General features: G+C 45.1%; 1 protein-coding gene across 1 annotated transcript in view; it reads right to left on the reverse strand.

Moving 5' to 3' along the window:
* LOC144723084 (uncharacterized) overlaps window positions 1-22,642 on the reverse strand; it is a 49,622-nt gene that overhangs the window by 14,860 nt on the left and 12,120 nt on the right. The window contains exons 8-31 of the mRNA XM_078601666.1: window positions 22,303-22,358; window positions 21,660-21,780; window positions 20,327-20,503; window positions 20,020-20,102; window positions 19,850-19,898; window positions 19,556-19,645; window positions 18,941-19,036; window positions 16,747-16,809; window positions 15,956-16,219; window positions 14,624-14,701; window positions 13,704-13,790; window positions 12,531-12,680; window positions 11,803-12,155; window positions 11,030-11,128; window positions 10,786-10,917; window positions 10,564-10,669; window positions 10,399-10,448; window positions 9,637-9,675; window positions 8,126-8,264; window positions 7,074-7,502; window positions 4,720-4,761; window positions 4,006-4,140; window positions 3,743-3,819; window positions 927-999 (exon numbers count right to left, since the gene is read on the reverse strand). Of these exons, the coding sequence (XP_078457792.1) occupies window positions 927-999; window positions 3,743-3,819; window positions 4,006-4,140; window positions 4,720-4,761; window positions 7,074-7,502; window positions 8,126-8,264; window positions 9,637-9,675; window positions 10,399-10,448; window positions 10,564-10,669; window positions 10,786-10,917; window positions 11,030-11,128; window positions 11,803-12,155; window positions 12,531-12,680; window positions 13,704-13,790; window positions 14,624-14,701; window positions 15,956-16,219; window positions 16,747-16,809; window positions 18,941-19,036; window positions 19,556-19,645; window positions 19,850-19,898; window positions 20,020-20,102; window positions 20,327-20,503; window positions 21,660-21,780; window positions 22,303-22,358 (2,988 nt within the window). The remainder of the gene's footprint in view (window positions 1-926; window positions 1,000-3,742; window positions 3,820-4,005; window positions 4,141-4,719; window positions 4,762-7,073; window positions 7,503-8,125; window positions 8,265-9,636; window positions 9,676-10,398; window positions 10,449-10,563; window positions 10,670-10,785; window positions 10,918-11,029; window positions 11,129-11,802; window positions 12,156-12,530; window positions 12,681-13,703; window positions 13,791-14,623; window positions 14,702-15,955; window positions 16,220-16,746; window positions 16,810-18,940; window positions 19,037-19,555; window positions 19,646-19,849; window positions 19,899-20,019; window positions 20,103-20,326; window positions 20,504-21,659; window positions 21,781-22,302; window positions 22,359-22,642) is intronic.

The following is a 22,642-nucleotide window of genomic DNA, read 5'->3' on the forward strand; positions in this document are numbered from 1 at the left end:
GCAAGCGCGTACGGAAATAAGTTCAGCACAAAAAAATTAACCCGTAAAAACAAAGTTTTTCACTATAAATCCTTTATATGCGTAGCATCGGTTTTATTTTATTATTCATTTCTGTTTTTCTTGAGTAAGAGTTTCATTTTTATCACATTGGTATTTTAAATGAAATATGAAAAAAAAAATCCTAAAAAGTGGAAAATGTTGGAACAAAAATTTTCACGAACATTAATTGTCACGCACAACGAGTCTGTGTGCAAAATGTCAGCTCGATTGGATCACGGGAAGTGGGTTAAAAAACGACCGAAAGATTTGCACGGTCGTAAGCGCGCAAGTGAACTTAATATAAAGGATTTAAAAAGGGGGCAGCTGCTGCTTCATGGCAAAGCAACTGTGGACTTTCCACCACAAGGAGCAGAGACACCAACATAAATGAGTAACACCCAATTGTTGTTTAGGTAGGAAGATGTTTTTATTTGTGCAATTCTTCCTTTACGGATGCTCATATTTATTGGAATAAATTTTGCTAATATAATGGTAAACGACTGTTTCCACATTTACACTAAAGGAGGATTAGCAAAACATTATAAGGCACGTGGAATAATCTTCTGTTTTGAAAATCAGTGCGAGAACTTGTAATGTTATATTACTGTTGCACAATCCAATTCATTGGTATGCCATGAGCAGCACTCTTGCCACTGCAGTGCAAAGCAGCTCCACTACACTCCGAGTACAGTCTGCTGTGGCCATGTGACCCTTAAACAAGACTGGCATTGTTCAACTGCTGTCATTATTAAGTCACGCTAAAATACAACAAATAACAAAGACAATATTCATAAGTTGTATTCACGACAGAAATACTAAGACAGGGTTAAAACAATATTTGTTGATTTAACACAGCTGCAATAAAAACATGCCTCTCTGCTGCTTACCTGTACTTTCTTGGCTCCAGCTTTGCAGAAGTACTTTGGGATTTCCACATTGATATCACAGTCACCAACATAACTGAAATACAATTTCCCCCAACACCATGGTTAAGCTCTTCTTTTGTAAACTACATACTCCGCTCATTAGCTGATGGCACATATCTGTTTTCAGGATTACATATTAATCAGTGCATCCATTTAGAATACCAATATGGGTCTGATGTATTATATAAACATCAGCGTCATCTGGTCCAACACCATGTGAGACTAGGCTCTAAGAAAAGCTGTCTCAGGTGTGGACCAATCAATTTCAAGGACAGTGCATACATGATCAGAGTTGTGTTTTTTTTTGTTTGTATTCCGACCGCAGGTATTGTGGTCAATGCAAACATGACTTCTTGTAAAAAAAGGTGTCAGTTTTGTTGCTAGATAAAAGGATAAAAAAACAAGTAACATTATTATCAGCTGTGCAATATACATACATAACAAATTGTCTGCTTTGGTGACATCACAATCATAACAATTTTAATATGAGTAAAGTGGGTTTCTTATTTATATTTAAGTGGAATCCAGTGCAGTACTGTAAACATAACAATACAAATCTAATTCCTAAACAATGTGAATACAATGGTAGATTTTCTCAAAAAATTACATTGGTTGTGATATACAAAGCTAAAATTACATGAGTAAAAATTACACCGAATGGAACCATTTAAATGCATTACAGATATACGTGTCACATCCAAATAATTATTTACCAAACATGCTATCTGTATTATACACTGAAGTTTAGCCATGGGACTTTGAAAACTGTGCAGTTCAAATAACAACTGCATTTGGACCACTGCATTGTGCAGAGTTTACACAGCAAGGAGCTCATCCTGCATTTACACAGCAAGAGTCTGCACTGTGCTCTCTGTAGACACTGCAGCTATGGTGCTGGGCCATTCACTGTGCTCTGTCACTACCCTCCCGCATGCTGTCCGACACTGCATTTCCTTATAAGGCGTTTTTCAAAGATTTCTAGTGCCAGGCATTTCCCATGCTTATGCTAAGTGTGTGTGTGGATGCCGACGAGCACACTCACACACACAAGTATGAAGATGACTAAATACCCACAAGAGTGCAGAAAATACATGCGCACACAAACTACACCACACGAATGGACAGACGCACACGGAGTTTTGTTTGATGTGTGGGCACGTGGCGGCAACCCCGTGGCTTAGCCTTACCAAACTATTTAAGATTGTGTCCGTGTTAAACTTGCCATTTCAAAAATGTCACGCGATTAGTGCCATAAAGTGGTTCAATTTCTAACACAAGCACACGTGCATGCAAATATAGGAGACAGTGCATACTTATGTCATAAACACATGTTTGGAATAAATGACTTCAGCATAAACTATGACTTGAGATCAAGATCTCAGTTCATATTTGGAAGAAGGGAAACACTTAACTGTACGTATTTTTTTTTCTTCTCATAACATTCCCATTTGAGGAGCTATCGAGCGCAAGGGGCTGACAAGGGAGCAGCGTGGGAGTGAACAGACCGAGTGCCACACACACACAACACAGACACGATCTTCCCGCGTCCCTCGAGTAGGGAGTGGCCCGAGGAGGGTTAAATGGCACAATTATCCGAGAACCAGTTCAACTCCTTTTCTGTGTCCATCCCATTTTAGTTTGTCAAACACAAGCCTGAGACAAAATGTATACTGTATTCCATGTCTATGCATTTTGAAATATCAAAGTTACTCTGGATGTATCGTCTGCAAGGCTTCTTGCACTCCACAAAAATGCATCAACTTCATTTATTTTTAGCCCACCACCGAGAGAACACTCCACGTGTTCACTGCTGGCACCATTAACTTGACAAGACGCCCCTCATCTTATAAGTGCGCACGGAGTGGCTTTGCTGCATTACAATTTCCTTCGCCTACTTGTGCATATTCCCAATCCTCGAATGATGCAACCGCATCTAAAGTTCGTTATTACTATTATCAATACCTTTGCAGTTAAGAGGCGAATACAAAAATGGCAACAAAGCTGAAACGTGCATAAGTAGGGTCATGCCGACTTGTGACAACTGCAACAACAAGTTCGCACAAGGACCACTTCATGCATTTGTTAAAATGTATCAATCAACATACTACAGAATTGAGATGCTTATCAAGTACACGCCTATCAAATGAAGCACAAACATGTGTTCAACAGGAGCAACGGACAACGTAATGCCGTTTTCTCACTTCCATATACCATCATCTCTGGCAGTCCATAATAGGTTTTTGGGTTAGATCGCGTAAATATGTGTCGTTAAAACCCCCCACCACCCGACACAGCCAACTAGTAAGGGTTGTCACGTAAACAGAACGTGCCAATTCGTCACTAGTACAGCACACCAGTGGCTCTCCAACACACCGGTGTGCTGTACTCGTGACGAATTGGCACGTTCTGTTTACGTGACAATCCTTACTAGTTGGCTGTGTCGGGTGGTGGTGGGTTTTAACGACACATTAAAATATTTACTCGATCTAACCCAAAAAACCTCTATTATGGATGATATTGGTCGCGAAAGCCTACGTGTTATCTCTGCCAGTGTTTTTTTTGCCCAGCAATGCTCTGGCGAACCCACACTCAACCAAAACAAAACACAATCCACTGCCACATGTACACCTGAAATCCCTGTATCCCTGGCTACAAGACATGCGCACCGGTGCAAGGCCTGTGCACGTACACCTTGACAGGCAACGCACTCTGCGTACATAGACGTGCAACGTTTGCCAAGGAAAAATCCTCAGCGAGTCACACGTGGGATGACTAACCTGATTTGCAGGTCAAGGATAATCTGCCTCTTGTCCACATTCTGTGAATATGTCTTTATTCCAGTCACCTTAAATGGCTGAAAAAGCAGACACACAATTAATTTTAAATGTTTTCCAACTTCATCTCACCCACCCTTATAATGCAACTGTGATCCATTCTCCACTGCATATTGACAGAGGCGTTTGAGGCACTTGATGAGCAAAGTTCAAAGCCAAGGTTGGTTTGGATCGACAAAGATCAGTTGTGTGGTGCGGAAAACAACCTCCTCTCCAAAGTGGAGCTTGGTAAAGGTGAATGTCTTAAGGTAATCGGTTGATCCACGCACAGCCGGCTCAATCGCCTGCCGGAACACTCCTTCCATGTAGCGCCCAAAGAAAGGCCACACTTGCACCAACACCTGCAAGGCACACCAACCACTCCACTCCAGCACACAGCAGCTGTACAATCAGATAAGATACTCGGCTTTCCTCGTGTCATTCATTTTTGTTCCGTTTGGTCATTCAGGCCCCCCTGCCACAGGCAAACAACACAACACTCATGAGCACCAAAGGTAAATTGATATTAATGTTATAAGGTATGTCGTTAAGAAGTTACTATTACAAGAATTGTATTTTATTATGTTTTATTTTTATTATTTTATTATTTCCCTTCTACGTGACTTTACCGAAAGAACCAAGAAGATGAATCCCTGCAGTCACCAAAGCTTTAAATCGAAATATTACAAGACTAATTATGGGATTTTTGTGAAAAGTGCTATATTAAATTACACCGTATACTGATTATTGACAATGATGTCATCAGAGAAGATCCCATACATTCACTTCCTGTGCAGCCAGTGCGGCGGAATGCAATGTCACAGCGGCTGGGTTCAGCACTCCGCTCCCTAATGCAGCATCACATGCTCTAAACATGCATTTGTGCCAACTGGTGACACCGTGTGCACATGCATGCGCGTGTGTCTGTCATGTAATCGTACTTTGTTCAGCCATTCCACTCGCTCCACATCTGGGAATTGCACCTGTAAAAACAACATTGACACAGCATCAGCATTGCATGAATATTACCATACTCTGGTAAGACAACTCTCACCGGCTCGCATTACAGAACATACAGTGACTATGAGAACGTAAACTGTATCTAAAAACACATAATCACGGAATAAACATTCTTGGGTCTGATGTTTAAAATATTCACGTGTGAGATAACTGCATTGATTGTCTGATGTCCTCTATTAAAACATTCTACCCCAATGATTAATGATGTATTTTGGAAGAGATGCCAAGCGGACTACAGTTACATGAGGAAAATATTTAAAATGTCTTGTGCGTAAATTTCGAGTTAAAGCTTTCGTGACTGCAGGGATTCATCTTCTTGACGCTCCAAGCATGGTGGTGTTTCATTTAGACGCTGTCTCCTCGACAGACCTGGTTTTCACCTGAGGACGGCTGCTTGTGTTGTGGCCGAAACGTCGTGAGAATTATTTTATTATGTTTTATTTTTATTATTTTATTACTTCCCTTCTACGTGACTTTACCGAAAGAACCAAGAAGATGAGTCTTGTGCGTAGTTTAAATACATGCCTCGGATCTTAGCTCCAACACACTACTTACGTGAATCATCATATCACATGGTGTTCCATTTCCACATCACAGCAAATGTGTTATTTGAGCAATTTCCCCATAAAATTCCAGGCAAACTGACCAAGTGGTGTGAATGATGGCCACGAGGCAGCCACATTTAATGCATCGCACATGCCAAGTAAAATTATTTCATGCATTATTTATTATTATGCTTGTGTACCGAAAAAGAAAACCTCATTGAGTCTCATGACATTTCCAGCAGGGCTCCATCAAGTGAAATGGAATTTGTGGTAATATTTAAAATAGGTTTAACAGCAAGATTAACATAAACTCTTACCTGAAACGGAGCAGTGATTTCTAAATTTTAAATGTTCATAGAATGCAACTACGCAAGTTACACCTTTCAATTACAGTGCACAAAACATGTTGTACTGTACTATGAGCTCAATGTAAGGAGACACTCCCCTTCCCAACAAGATATGTTTAAGGGACTTGTCAGCACTTGCCTTACACAGCATCAAACAACGCGCTACATTCAGGACTGCTCTCAAACACGACCCCATTGTGATGCCATTCCTGTTACAACATTGTACAAAGGAAATTCAAAACAGTAGATTAACTACACTACACCATCACGTGCAGTGCACGGTATACTTTATGAATAGTGCACCACAACTCACTGGAGGACTCCCACTGATGCTGCTGCTGCTTCAGCTGTCAGGAGATGACAACAGAAGTTGGTTGGCATGCAGAATCTCCCCCATATGATGGCCACTACAGCTACACGAACTTCATCAACACAAATGAAACCAGCCATGCAAAACACTATGCTCCAAGACAAATGTGGCGGCCGGACACGAGAATTGTAGGGCCAAAACATGATCGAAGCTGTTGATTTGTCCATCCAGTTGCAGGGAAGAGTTTCGCACTTCGTCATCCACACCCTCAGCACAATCTCTACCTCATAAAAGCCGCAGTCTTCTTGGGCCATTTATATCCACGTGCTGTTACATAATGTACCACATTGTGTTGGCAGTGGGTAAAAGCACTCGTTGGAAAAAAACGATTTTACTTTTCGACATTTCAAGAGTATGGCAGTGTTCCTGAAAGCTCTGAAAAGAGCATTTTTGGCCCGTTTACATTGCAGCGCATTTGCAACACCCAGACACTGTGCTTACTTCTGTTAAACCGAAACAGACCAAACAGGATGTTCAACTCATTGGGTTGAATTAGAAGCACAGAATAGTGCATACATGGGATTATTGCAATTGGGAAAGCCGGGGTTGAACACATGGGGTGTACAGATCATGGAAAAATCTAGATGCCACGTCACCCTTAGCTAGGACGCTTTCCTTATATGTGCAATGTGATATATCTTGCGGCAAGTTGCCGTTATGAGCCGGCGTCGTCATGGTCCAAGTTTGAAAAATAAAATTACGCGCAAATAAACTCATCTGGAATTCCATATTTGGCAGGACCCTCCTGAAAAGATTCAGGAGCCTCAAGTGAGGCCTCCCTGGGTAAACAAACATAACTATACTGGAGATACAGTTCAGGTTTTTGCAATAATTATTGTAATGTAATGGTATGTAAAATGTGTCTTAGCTTCTCCAGTTATCCTTTGCATGCATGATCCCAGGGGCTCTTGCGAATGGGCCCTCCCTGCTCAGTGTCACACAGCAAGAGAGACTGGGCACAGTAAGCATGTATGTCGTGGTGGACATGGCTGAGGCCAGCCCTAAATACGAACCCAGGCGGGCAGATCCTGGTGCTTGATCCCGGAGCGAATGCACAACTCTTCAAAGTTGTTGAGCTGCTGCCCCTTGAGCAGCAACTGCTTCTTGTTGGCTCGAATGCGCTTGTACCCCAGCCACACGATCACTCCCAGCAGGATCCAGCTGAAGCTCATGCCCAGGTAGCCGGCCAGGTAGGTGGGGAAGAGGCACAAGAAGGTGCGAGCGAAGGCAAAGAGCAGCGACTGCAGCCCAGCGCTGGGCCCGTCGCCCGCGTAGCTGCCGGCCATGCTCGACACGGAGTCCCGCGACTCCGACGAGGTCGGTGATGAAGATGAAGTCTCGTTTGCCTCCTGCTCCTCTCGTTCATCTGCTGGGGGCTTCATGATGACCGCTGCCGCTGCTGCTGTGGCACAGGGCACGGTCGTTGTGTAGGGGGCCCCCTTCTAGCTGGACAGCTCGCCCATGACCCCCTCCCGTGCCTGCAGGGAAACGGGGCAGCAGCGATCTCACTTCTCACTCAGCCTCCTCATCCCCCCCCCCCACCGTGTTCCTACAACTTAGCGACTGTGAAAAGAAGAGATTCGTGGCTCATCGGATTCCTCCTCCAGTCTAAAACACAGATTCTGATGCTGACAACTACCAACTGAAAACCAACTGGTCACCCCCACGTGCGCACGAGCTGGCCGGGCTAACCGCTGCTACAAACGATCTCATCACATCCACGGTCTACCCCGGGTAACATCGTGTCTCAGATCTTCCCGGGTCAACGTGGGTCAACTCACGCCCCTCTTTGTGTCCAAGTCCTCATTGCCTGCAGCGAGTCACTCAGCCCCGTCCCACCCCGACTCCGTTTGCCTCACACGCCTCTCCAAGAATGCTCAAGCGCCCAGTGCCTCCATCCCTTCGTCTAACAACCCCATCCCCTCAACTCCCAACTCACCTCAGCCACTCTTGCCGAACACCACCCCAAGTCGCCCTATCCCGACCCCCCTTGCATCTCCCCCAGGTCCCCCCAGGTCCCCTCGGGTCCGTTCCACCTCGAGTCGCCGTGGCCTCCTCAACCCACCTCTGCAGTGACGAGGATGAGGAGAGGATGAAGCGATGAGGATGAGGAGCCCGGCGTCTGGTGGTGGTGGTGACCGTGGCGCCAGCTCCACCCCCCGCGTCCCGGCCCCGTCACCGCTGCACTGGGCAGGGCTGCGCCTCTGACGTCACCCCCACCCCGCGCCCCACCCCAACAGCGCTCCCCACCCCCCCAAACAGCGCTCCCACCCCCCCAAACAGCGCCCCCAGAATCTTTATTTAGACTCGAGGAGGAATCCGATGAGCGAGGAAGCTCTTTTTGTTGTTGTTGTTGTAGATGGCGGCTCGGCGAGTTACACCCCCTCATCCACCAACCGCCTCATCCGCCAACCGCCGCCCCCCCCCCTCACTGGACCCCCCCCCCCTCACTGGACCCCCCCCCCCCCCCACTGGACCCGCCCGCCCCCCACCTCCCACTGGACCGCCCCCCGCTGGACCCCCCCGCCCCCCACCTCCCACTGGACCCCCCCGCCCCCCCCCCACCTCCCACTGGACCCCCCCCCACTGGACCCGCATTATGTCCCCGCTAGAGGCGCTGCACGAGGCGGTGGCACCGGCAAAGCTCCGGCGGGACCAGAGCGGCGCGGTCTGACCGGGCGTCCGTGCGGTCCTCCTGCAGCAGGGAGCCCCCCCCCCCCACCGTGTGGCAGTCGATGGCGTTTTCGCATTGGGCGAGGCCTGGCCATGCTGGCTGACTTTTGCTGTGCCCACTCCACCGAATCCCACCTTCCACCCTTTTATTGACCATCTCGCTTCAGGACAATATAGAGCCCCCACTTGGAAAACACGCGGACAACGCCTTTGTCTGGGCGATATCACATCCTATGTTGCCCACGTGTAACACGTGTCGGGCGGGTTCTTATTTTGTATTGTTGAATTGCTATAGATATTGTGCTGTTATTCTGACACTGATTGAGACTTTGGCATTGAATAGAAAAACCGAGATTAGACGAGTCTTGGTGCTGGAGTGTGTGTTTTTTTTAAGTCCATATATTGTGTAACTCGATTCTGAGTTTTTTTGTAGGCGGTGAGATCTATGAATCTGACACTTGCGGTATCGTTAATACATAAAAAAAAAACCCATAAACAACGCGACTGCGGGAAAACATTGATCATATTATTTAATTACAGGACCTACCCACTCAACAGCAGCAGATGTTTCTGTAGTTGTAGATTATGGCTGATGAAGGAGAACCGGTAAAGCTGGGCTTTGGCGTCAGAAGCTTTAAAAGTAAAGAAAGCCAGCAGAGAGGCTTGGTAATTGTCATGACTAGCGCAGGGCAGCAGCGACCAGTCATAACATTTGCTACCGTGCAGACAAACACGGAAGTATGTAAAACATACGTAACACATTTTCGATTTAAAATTTTAAAATAAAAAAAAAGTTTATTGCGTAACCTATAAACAGCCGTAAGTATGTGACAGCAGTGTGTGATAATAAGGCATAGCCAAGTGAAAGGGACCCCGAGGCCGTGATCTCGCTCCCTTCTTCACTTGTTCTTGAGGATGTCTCCGTCCACCGTCAAGTCGTACCTGCAGCGGTGACATCACAGACGCGCCACGTCGCAACGGGTTAGCCACTCGAGTAGGCTGCACAAGATTTGAGGCTATGCCAGCGAATATTCACTGTCACGGGAAGTATATAAATGTCTCTCACGATCACGGAATAATTTCTTGGCCTCGAAGTATGTTAGAGTGCCATTAAGTTTGTATTGTGAATTGTCTCGCATAGCACCAAATAATTGAAACAGGCCAAACTCGTAGTGGATTCTAGAATTGACACAAGATGCGAATGTACGGGCTGAAAATTATAGAGACCCTCTCAAATCTAAATTATAGGCAACTTGAATTCAAAAAGATCAATAGTTTTTTTTTATGTTACAGTTACTTACAAAAACGAATACTTGTCACACTGTTCCTTCTAACTCAGTTCAAATCGAACAACAGCCACAGTGTGTTTGTGAAATACAAGCAGAAGACAGGTTCAATAGTGATAGTGCATGTTCCCGGGATACTAATTGGTTGTAGAAGTTAATTTAGTGAGTCCAGGCAAAGAGATGCTGGGCGTCTGAGGAAAATGCAGAATTGAGCCCCTCAGCACGACCCATAGTCTTTATTCAGAAATGTTAGGCCATGGATTATCCTCTAGCAGTAAAAGGGTTGTAAAAGTCACACTGGTGACTATGGATAGGTAATTGTGATGTGAAGGAGGAGCTACACTTGGGGTGCATGCAAGACGCCCTGTGTTCCACTCACCAGTTGGTGGTGCCTTTTGTCAGGTCAAGGGACTGCACGTCAACCTGAAGCTGGAGATAAAAGAAAGCATTTCCAATGAAACCATTGCTTCTGTCGCATGAGCAATATAGTGAAGCGAGGTGTAGCACATTAGAACATGGCGTCAATGTCGTTCATGATGCTTGCCTTTCCCAACAGTTCCTCCTTGGCCAGGAATCCCCCGTCATGCTTGACTGCCAGATCTAGAATGTGTTTTTCCTTCGCTTCGGCAAGTGTCATCGTAAACTCCAATCTACAATAGGCGGACAACAAATAGTCGGGGTTGACGTGTTAGGAATCAAGTTATTACCTTAATCAAGAAAGAGCACAATGAAAAATAATTGAACATATAATTTTCCACCCACTCACGTCTCATCGAAGACAGGGTTGATAGACTTCTTAACAGTCGAAGTCTTCCTTTTCCCCAGCCGCCTGCGGTTTGGGTGCATATATATGCGCACGTACACGTTTGCCCCTTCATGCGTTGCTGTCAGAAGGTTTCTGGAGAAGATGGAAACATTGATGAGAACAAGGTAATGGTTCCAAGATAAACTAGCATGTGTCGGAACAAATGCAAATGTATTTAGGGTGTGCATCGGTTAGTGTCACTTACTTGCATGCGTGCACAACCACAACAAGCTGATTGCGCTGTGCGCTGTGTCGGATGGTGAGCTGAATCTGCCCGAGAGGAGACTCTCCAACACCAGTCTCACTGTTGATACAGACGTGTGGTACACGCATTGAAAACAGGGTTGGCCACTTGACTTCAAATATATGGAAAGAATTTACATCTCGCAGTCACTTACAAATTGAATGAGTGGCTGTGTTCTTTCTCTCTCCGTTTCACTCTTGATATAGTCAAATCAACCATCCTTTCCATCTTTGACCATTGCGACATCTACTTCCTAGCCCCTGAAACCACTATTTAAAAAATGCCACTCGGCCCTACGCTTTTCCGTTGATGCCCCCAAAGAACGCATCATTGCAACCTCTAAATCACATCCAATAGCTCTCCCACTATATTTTTCACCTGATGATGATTGCTTGTGTTGCGATCGAAACGTCGTGATATTTTTTATTATTTTTCTATCTACGTGGCTTTACCGAAAGACCCAAGGAATATGAATTCCTGCAATCACGAAAGCTTTAAGTCAAGATTTGTTACTTTTACTTTAAGCACTATTTTTTGCTGCACCCCTGACGCATTCTGTTAGGTTGATGCCTGTTCTTCTGTACGTATCACACTGTTATTCTTGTGCTGTGCTCATGTACCACAGATACTAGCTGGGTAACTTGCTAAATGGGACTTTCCTTGAAACAAATAAACATTCGAGTAAAAATCTACACATGGCAGAAACTACGTGTGCACAAGCACGCCACACTTACTCCTGCAGCTGCCGGACGCGGCGACGGAGCTCCTGCGTGGAAGCCGGCACGGACATATCCGACGCAATGCTCGGCGTTGGCTCCTTCCCTGGCCCAGCCGCTAGCTTGGTGGCCGCGTGTAATCCAGGTGAAGGCCCTTCCTGCGCATGGGGCCCCTCGCCTCCTTTGTCGGTAATTAGAGACGAGTGGGAGCCCCCTGCCCCTCCGGCCACAGTGCGACCCATGCCATTGGCCTTAGGGCCAGCCCCTGTTGAATCCTTCTTTTTCTTGCCACGAGGCTTTCCTACTTTCTTCCGAACCAGGTTCTGCCCATCCTGAATGAAGTTTTCTTCCTTAGGCATCACCTTCAAAATCTGAAAAGGACATTTACAGACATTGGTGGCACCAGTTGTTTATCCACTGGCAAACAGAATGTCATGCAATTGTCAAGTAATGCATATAACCACTTGCTATTACAAACTCAGGAGGTATTTATGTTCTGCCACTGGTGAAAAATGTGAAACTTATTTAAAACATTTCTCGATTTAAAGCTTTCGTGACTGCTGGGATTCATATGGATTCACATGTTTAATTTGAAGTAAAACAGTTTTGCTAAAGTACATTATTCAAGAGTAAATGTACAACATAGATGGCTGCTAAACGGCTCGATAAATGTGAATTTTTAAACAAGAGTTTGTTCAACGAATATATTGGTGAAACATAAATATATATATAGAAAACACGCCGACCCTGAGAGCCAGTTTCATCTTGATGACGCTGTTTGGCCCAGAGTTGCTCAGCTGGAAGGCCTGGTCCAGAGTCATGCCATCGGCTGCGAGCAAGCGCTTCAGAGGCAGGTTGAAAGAGCCGAGGGAGCACTGCCGATCGTCGTCTTTCACCTGATGGCCACGCATACACACGCACAAAGCACGGAGTTGGCATAAACACACACACTATACTGAGATACTCCTTGCCCTGAGGTGTTGCCTGTAAAGGAAATCCGACCTGACGTAAGTTACATCAAGCCACAATATTAAATAATCCAGGTTTGTGGTGGCTGAATGTACTTCACACCTGCTTTCGTGTCAGATGCAAATTTGCTTATGTGGATTTTATGTAGTGCTTTGATCCAGTGAGTTTCCACTCAGGCTTGTAAAACAGATCGAGCTGCCACTGCGTAAATGGTGCCCAGTCTAAGAGACAGCTCCGATCTTTCACAGAATATATAAACCCATGCTGCAGTGAATTACGTAATCGACCAGGCGATGCGTTAATTGTGTGTTGACCGACTCTCTGTGTTGTATTACATAACATTTCGATATTTTGCTAGGTTATTTAATTTAGTGTGTTCTTTCTCCTAATGTTCAAGCTTGCGTACTTTACTACGCCTCTTTTCCGTACACATTGACATGTTAATTTTTTCTCTAACCCCCTCCATCTCTCTGCCCCCGCCCCCTCTGCCTATTTAAGGCCACCCCACAGAGACGATCCCCCTCTCTGTGCTTGTGTTACTCTCTCTCTCTGTGTATCTTGGTGATATCTGTCTGCTTATATGTCTGTCTATAGTTTTCTGGATAGATTTTTTGTTGCTATTTCATTTATACCTGATGATGATTGCTTGTGTTGCAATCGAAACGTCGTATGGTATTATTTAATTTATTATTTTATCTTTATACGTGACTTTACCGAAAGAACCAAAGATTATAAAACAATGCTTGTGCAAATGTTGGATAATAATATTAAATTGCATTCCAAAAATGCTAATGCAATTATAAAATGTCAACAACTCATTTTGAAGATATAAATGGTAATATGCTTCAAAATTTGACATTCTATAGCATTCGTAAGGTTTGATTGGCAGGAGATAAGTATTACCACCTTCACACGGGCGTGTGGAGGTGGTGGAAATGGTGGTATCTCACCTCGATGTCGAGATCTTGGTCAGTGGGGTTGTGGATGCAGAAGGTGAATGGCTGCTCCCAGACTGGGTCATTCGTGTTGTAACAAATCTGTCGCAAAGATGTCGGCAAAGTAACAAACACCGATTACCACACAAAATTTAACACACGCGATTTCGACACTACATGTTTTAAAGATTAGATTCTTGGTCACGTTCAGACTAATTAGTCCACAGTTTAAAAGGAATACAGTGTTCAAAAGTGGATAAGGTGAATGTGTATTGCCAATCGAATTTCTGAATAGATTACAAAAAATTAGCTATATTGTTACGTTTCATTTCACATTTACTTGAGAAGCCAAACAGTTGTTATGCCACCAATATGAAGCTTTTACCATGTTGCCTATTACTGTCGTTTGCCAGCAGCATCATTATACTTCACCATTGCATGACTCATTACCATGAAACTTGCATTTTGTTTTACTTTACATGTGCAGCATAGTTCCCAAAATATTGCTTAATAGAGCATTACATTTTTGTTATGCTTTAATAGCCAGATGCATGCTTTTGAACACAAAAGACAGATCCCCTGTAGAGCCTTAACAGACTGTTGGAGCGAGCACTATTAGTGAGCGCCTATAAAGGCCGGCACAGCACACAAGGGGGTGAGTGGACCAACACCATGGCCGACCGCTTATGTCTCCCCGGTGCTGATGTTTACAGACTGCACCAGGCACTCGTTCCAGGCCAAGTCGACCAAGGGAAGGCTCAAGACCAGTTAAAATATTCGCCGCTGTTATTGGTTGTGAATGGGAATCGAACTTCGGTCACGCGGCTGACAACTGCATTCGCACTCCCCATACTTTTGAACAGGCGCCCGATGTTTCACAGAGGCACATGCATCCTCACAGTCGTAAGAAGACACGGGCGGTGGAAGAGCTCTACCTTGCTTTCAAATGTGGTGTGAGAGACGGAGAGCTGCACGAACGGGCTGGGCTCAAGGTTGGTGCCCTTCTTCTTCGGCTGGAGACCCGGACACGCATCGCACGCACGTACACGTCTCATTAGGCGTTTGCAAGTCACACGTGTGCGAACGAGCAAATGTGACAATACACAACGGAGACTACGAATTCCCTTTCAGTCTGGACAGAACGCCGGGAGGGGGGCGGGGACAAGTTTTGCAAGTAAACGCACTTAAGGAATGCATAGCACTCTTGGTGGCAGTGAACCCAGCACCACACCTGGCCTGCCTGTGTTCTCCCAATGTTGATGGTGACATATTGCACTCGGTATATATTTATTAAAGAAAATCAACAAAGTGGAGACCTCAGGCTGTGATCAGATACTAATTGCCAAGGGTCAAGCACACCTCACATGTGCACACGTCACACATGCAAAAGATGGACTCTTTAACAGACTGTTAGGGCAAGTGCTGGTAGCGAACACCTATGAAGGCTTTCATAGGAAGAGCCTATGAAGGCCTTAATACATGCACACACGGTGTCACAAACGTCAACAATGATACCATACACATGCACACACACCCACACGCATGCACTGGGATTGTTCAAAACTATTAATTAATTAATGCAACCCTAAGTAATACTACTTAATTAAACATTTAACAGCAATCTCCAGTTACATCCTTAATGTTATGGCAACTAAAACATGTATGTAGTCTAATAACACATTACAAGACTTCGTATATGAAGTTCTAGTGCCACTCATGACCAAATCACCCAGAATGTACCCCATCTCATTACATTTTTGGAATCTAAGCAGGATTGAGCATATAAAACGCTTGGATGGGTGACCAATGTTTAGCAGAGGGAGTGCAGCAAGGTTATGCTGTACTTCTAAGCGTTCATGTTTATGTTCTCCCCGTCACCAACCTGCACGGACCAGCAGAGTGAAGTATGGCAAAATAGCCCCGACGATCCGCACGGCGTGGGGATAGCATCATCCAGCAGGGGATTTAAAAAAGGACTGTGCATATGCGTGATCTATAACCAGTATTTTTGTAATGTGGTATAGGAATATAACTCTTTTAAAACTGACACAGCATGAAGCAACACGAATGCCAAATACCGACTTTGTTTTCCAACATGGTGCGTTATATAATGCAGATGACACACAGGTTTGGAACATGTAATTCGCTGGGTGATTATTTGATTAATATCTGGTGAGTCACTCGACTATCGCCATATCTGATTGAGGAATGTCACGATTTATAACGTGTTTGTTTACTGTGGGGCTTGGAACACACAAATGCATTACCATTGCTCCTTTCCAAAGCACTTCCACGGAAAGTGGAAATTGCATGGTTATATTAAGCAAATGGAAGTTGACAGGTCCCATATTTTCAGTGATGGGCCATTGTTCGTTAATATCAAAGACATCACCAAAACTGAGGACCTGTATTGAAGCAAGCAGGGGCAGAGAGCTGATTAATGCTGGTCGGCTTGTTCGTTTAATATCCATTACTATATACATATATATGCGTGCGAGTGTGTGTACATCTCCGGAAGACCCTGGCCCTGATTAGCAGGGAGGAGGCAGTACAGCATATGCAGAGCAAGACCAAGAGACTCCAGTAAATACAATTGTTACTCCGCTATTAAAATACACCAGCAAATGTCAGCAAGTAAAGCAATGCAAAGAGAATGTAAAAACGTGTCCAGAAAGCAGCACACTGTTGCGTTGATGCAGCGCGAGTGGTTCCAGCAGTGGAAACCCACCTACTCATTCAGCACACAAGTCACTACGCGCAAACAAAATAAAAAAACAAGCTCCGCATTTCCCAGTGAAAAGCAAAGTGGCCAGGAGGATACGAGGTGCAGTTACTTCTGGAAGATGGTGGCACACACACTCGAGCGTTAGTGGAAGGTAGCCAGCCTCGGGTGAGAGAGCAATTCACATCGCCAAAAGCAATGGAGTTGTGAAACCAGCTGCCCAGGAACTGCAAAGCGATTTAAAAGCACACCGTTAATGAAGCAAAAATGGAATGGAATTATGACACCCAAGAGGTGGATTGTGAGATGTTTTAGTTGATGATCGTTAGCGGTTACCTTGACAGACATATGTGCGGAAGGCTTCTTACTGACATTGAATTCAAACTCAAACAAATTTCGCTGTTATTGAAGAAAAACAATGGTGTTAATTTCATGCGGTCAGACAGAAGGTCATTATTTGCAAAGCATTACACAGTGCACCTGAACACATGCCGTGTCCAAGTGAACTCCGTGTCAAAGGCTAGTAGGCATCAACACAAGCTGCTTCACACCACAAAAGTTAACACGCTGTCACAACATCACAGTGCAAAACAATGCACAGTGCCAGGAGGTAGCAGGGTTTAACACCCTCCTTACACACACGCTTGTCAGAGACCTGTTTGAGGCCGAAGGAACAATTCTGCAAAAAGCCTCTCCCGGGGTGGTTACATGAGAGACAAATACAATGTATCACAAGCACGTGTGGATTTTCCACCTTTGTTGTATCCTGCTGAAGTTCGTGCAGATCAGTGGCCAAATTGTGCATACTTACAAAGTGAATACCACTTCCAAGTAGACATCTTTCATTGCGCTCCAACATAATTCTGCTGCTGGTATTTAGCACTGAGAACCACGTAACACGATCATGTTGCGCGACGCGCACGCAAAATCAACACATCGAGCACCACTGGTGTGAGTAATACGAGGTGGAAGCTTAGCACAGAAACAAACCATTCACGGCAAGATCATAAGCCACAATCGAATTGCCAAATACAAAAAATATCTGTTGAGTAAACACCGGTCAGATAAAAGATAGTTAGAGGGCATGTAAATCTGTCAGACACGAGTCGGGTAAAGGAAAACCACTGCACTGCATGTTGGAAGTGAATGCTTTATTCCCATGACCCAATTTTTCCGGTCCAGACCTTGTCTGTAGATACATCTGAATGTGGAAGGGGCTTTTCCATGCCTTCCCAGGCTGGCGAAGGAAGCCCTCTGCAGCGTCCACTCACCTTTAATAATACTGGCTTCAACCTGCCGTCAAACCCATTTACCCAGGCTTTGCTTCATGTTTAAGAAATGAAGTGAGTAGACCACCATCAATAATTCTACATACGTCCTTTTACCATCTGCCTTGCAAATCCATATTTTGTTAAAGGTTCCAATTGCCACTACATATTATGAAATAAATTATAAAGACATTTTAAAAGGTCAGAGTCTTAATGTAAGGTTAATTGTGGTTCATGTTCAGACCAAGCCATGTGAAAAGGTTAGGCCAGTTTTGGGACTGGTCAAATGGAAATTTAACTATTGCTAGGGTCCGGACCCAGATATGTCATGGGAATTAGGCTAGGGAGGCTCGGGACTCACAAACAGTGCCTGTGACATGCTGCTGGTATTCTCACAAAACACCAGGCCGGACGCTCGCCGGCCCTGCAAGTAGCCACAGCCTAATGTCCCAGCAAACACACTCTTAGGTGTGTAGCAAAGGAAGGTGGACGGGAGACACAGGTAGGAGGTGGGGACCAAGAGGACAAATTAGAAATGAGGTTACACGCTTAATGTCTTTCATAGAATGCCGCAAAAGAACAACACTCGAGACCAGAAGGCACCATCAAGCAGAGGCCATGCCTACAACAACACACGTACCCCTTTTTCATGGAACACAGCACTCAGAACTCACTGCTTGTGAATGAATGCAAATTTTCTTACACATCAGTACTGTTAAACTGCATAGGATTATACACTGTGCACACATCTAAGACTCATTCACTAAATGCACTTTACGTAACTTTAAATATTGCTGCGACAGTGATTTTACGGAATGGGTTAGATCTAATTTTGTAGACGTACACCTGGGATGTCTTACACAAGTTTTAAACATTGTTCATGAGAACTAATCGAAGGTAAATTAATAGTCAGGCACTCAATTAAAGAGCTCCAATCGTGTCACAGAGACGTTGCTCCCAACATTTGGGAATACACAAATGCAGTAAGTTGCAAGAGCCCTTGTATGGAGCGCATAACTGTGACTTTAATCATTTGTCACGTGGAAAAATATGGCACAACCGACTTGGTTTTTCAGCAAACCAGAAAACTTTTGCAAATGTTGGTGAACTGAAACAGAATAGCTTTGCATTTAAAATTATGAGAGATATTTGTTGTTTTTGCTGCATCATCCTTTAAAGTTAAAATGGGAATTTGTGACACTCGTGAAAACGTTCCACGACAGGTGTGAGAGAGCGAGCTGTGTGTGCGGAGCAGGACTTACCGGCAGGTTCCGTGCACAGTCAAGGTACACGACGAGCAGGGCCGAAGAGAGCCCATCGTTGGCCTGACCTGGGCCGGCACGAATGCTGCCCAGAATCTGCGAGACCACACGCACTAGTTTAGACACGGCAACGCCAACGGCGGTGCGAAAGCTGTAGCACTACCAAAAAAACATGTGGCACCCATTTGATACCTCTCAATAGTGTTCAAGCTCAAATCTGACCGCTTTCTTTTCATTGCCTATTTTAAATGTAAATGTAGATGTGTGCTCACGTTTTTGTGCGTGGAGAGCGGTAGTGTAGCGCTTGGCACACTGCGCCCCGTTCCCGGAGACCAGAGTTCGATTCTCGCTCACGGCCAACATCATTGATGAAAATTTGAACAAGTCCCATTCCTCCCCTAGATCAACTGGGCCTCAAATGATTACCTGATGCGCCCGGGCGATGTGTAAACATTGCTACTACAGAAACAAAAGCGGTCGGACGTGGTGCTGGCCATCCACCACCTCGTGTACCATGCCAGCCTTCATTAGGTGCTCACTAACAACACTTGCCGCAACAGTCTGCACAGGGGATCTTTGTCTTTTGCCTGTGAGAGTGCTAGGAGTTCGGAGTACCTCGTTCAGGCTGCTGGCATCGGTGAGCAGTGAGAGCCACTCCAGCTTGAGGTGCAACTGCCCCGTGTCCACCTCATCCAGCACAAACCACTGCACAAAAACACCACCACGAATCCTTCATATACACAGCCAGACCAACAGCAGCACCTCAGCCCACACGCCAAGCTAATCCACCCTACATTAATCCACAAGCCAATACACCCACAAGAGCTGCGTAAATATCCCTCACAAACTGTGAGCATCTCCAGAAATACATTTCACCTATGCGATAGGATGTGTGCAATGTTGACTCACCTCATCCACAACACGCTCCTTTGCCACCTCATTCAAGTCAATCGTCAGACTGAAATACAAGAGTAAGGAGGGACAGGCAGTGTTTTATAAGTTGAGTTCATGGCAGAGAATATGTGTGGTGCAACGGAGGGAAGGGCAAGGACCATTGTCAGGAGGAGGGATGCTCTTACCTGCCCAGAAAGTCATCCTTGTCAGGGTCCTCGTCAAACAGGGTGGCCTCCAGCTCCTGGCCCGGAACCTCATGCACAATGGCCTGCAGGTGCACATAACAAAGATCCTCCTATTTGAAATTTGATCAAGTACAACAGAATCAAATGATATCCCCAAAATTAAATACAACGACTGTACAAATAACACCGACTATAAAAATGTGGCCTTACGTGGTGCTCTCCACACCAGATACTTTTTGTGCCACCATGACCTTTAATAGGTGCTTGCTAACGTAGACAAGTGAGGACAACCTGCTGTTTCTCATACCTCATAGACCTCGTTCCAGATAGGGTCCAGGTTTTTTTGAATAGTCTTGCTCTGGAATCTTTGCGGGCCCACGTGAAGCACCGTGTAAGGATCAGACTTGCCCTTAATCATCCCTTTCAAAAGGTTGTCCTTCCGTTCCAGGTCACGTGCCCCCTTCAGGTGTATCCTCAGCACACCCTGCAGATGTGAATAACCGTACAGAGACTCAGGCATACGATTACAACTTGCATGCACCACCATGGTCCTTGATATCTCATACAGTGTGGTTTAAAGTTTTGTTAATGATTTGTTAAATTGTACAATTTCTGTGAACACTCAATACTTGAAGCGGTCCTTTAACTTATTGTATTTACAAATTGAACCAGTTTTAATAAACCGTAAAAACTACCAGATGACGGTAGACATCTGGCACAAAATGGTTTAAGCTAAAGCGTGATGCCACGTTGTCTTTAATGTTCACAAGGCAACAGACCACAAGCATTGGTAATTTCCTGCTCATATACTGGGTGGCTGATAAAAACAAATAAAGACCAAGCAGAGTAACTCAGCATAAATCCTGCCGACAGCTGTTCACCTCCAACATGAAAACGGTTTACGGTATGAGCAATGGTGCCAGACAAATCAAACACAAACACACGACACAATGACAAAGAGTGTTACTGGAAGGGTGGAAGGGTGGTTGGCAGTTGGGCTGAATATTCGGAGCAGTATGGAGTAAGAGGCGAGGTTCATTTAAAGGTGGGGTTAAAAAGTCAAGTGTGCCTTTGAACAAATAGGCATTTAAAAGTGCTGTTCTCTCCATTATTGGAGTCCGCAGTAGTTAGCGCACTGCGCTACGACCCCAGTGACCGGAGTTCGATTCTCGCTTAGCAGGGCCAACACCAGTGACGATTATTTGAACCGGTCCTGGGCCTCCCCAAGGTCGACTCAGCCTTAAAGAAGTACCTGATGCAGGTGTGGAGTAAACATCGCCACTGGAGAGACAAAGGTGGTCGGGCGTGGTGCTAGCCACCCACCCCTTCGTGGATAGTGCGGCCCTTCAGAGGTGCTATTTGTTAACAGCACTTACCCAATGTGTCTAAGGCTATAAGGGGGCTCTTTAGTGTGGAGTCCACATTTCTTTGGTGAGTATCAATCTGACTATAGGAAAATGCATGCTGCTTTCCCACAAAAAGTGGTGCTCATTTTATAGATCTAGGGCGCATAAGAAGCCAAATCGACTTTGGATCACAGTTGAAATTAAGACATTCATATTGCTAGCACTGCTGCTGGTGTCAAATGAGATAAATCAAGTGGCTGGGAGGGCTGGGTATAAGGGTCAGAGACAGCTTACCTTGGGGATAGGAAAGCGGAGTTCCGCAAGCTCCAAGTCGCCCACGATGGGCACTGTGAAGCGGTTGGGCAGCACCATGAGATTGGCGATCTGGTCGGTAATCATGGAATCCGACATGTTGCTGGAAAAATGAACAGTCAAACACGAGCTTACGTGACACAGAGTTCAAAACGAGTCACATTTCTGGGATCATAATTGACTGCGAACGGGGCGTTAAATGACTGGGTCCGCAAAGGAGTTAATACAAGCTAAGTGATTATGTAAGGAGGCAACATCTGATTTGGTCACTGTTTACATTTCCCATCTACCCACTACACCAGCGGTAGCCAACCGGCATCTCCCAAGCCACATGCAACTCTCTAATCCACCACATGCGGCCCTATCGAAGGGGCATAACGTAGAACATACTGCTATCACAGTATCAAAGAATAATGAATGTCTCCCGTGCTGTGCCGAAAACTATTAAAATATACACACCTATATATACCACTTAGCTCTTTGCAGAACTCATAGCTACGTTTTGCCTCTTGCTCTGTTAGAGGTTGGCCACCCCTGCACTACACTGGATCAGGCCTGAGCTGGGTTGGCCTGCTCGAGGTCTGGCATGAGTTGTATTGACGCCATCAATGGTAACCAGACTTACTTGAGCCCTGGGATGTCTAGCAGATTGGTCAGTCCTGTCCAGTTGATGTTCAATTGCTGCCACAAAATAAGGATAAAGATTACAATTATCAAACCACTGATTCAGTTACAAATGTCACGTCATTTTCATTGAAACAATCAAAACCACAATTGTTCTCGACATTCAGGGTTAACATGGTGCATTATACCAACAACGAGCTCGTAACTTACCAGCACAGGTTAACTCATACTTTTCATCACCGTGTGTTCCGATAATACCACTTTTTGAACAGAAGTTAAGCTCAAAGCTCATGTTACACAATGACTGATTAAAACATCGAGAGTATTTAAAACGACAAAGT

Source organism: Lampetra planeri, chromosome 1 (genome assembly GCF_965212315.1).
Source record: "Lampetra planeri chromosome 1, kcLamPlan1.2.h2, whole genome shotgun sequence".
Lineage (NCBI taxonomy): Eukaryota > Metazoa > Chordata > Hyperoartia > Petromyzontiformes > Petromyzontidae > Lampetra > Lampetra planeri.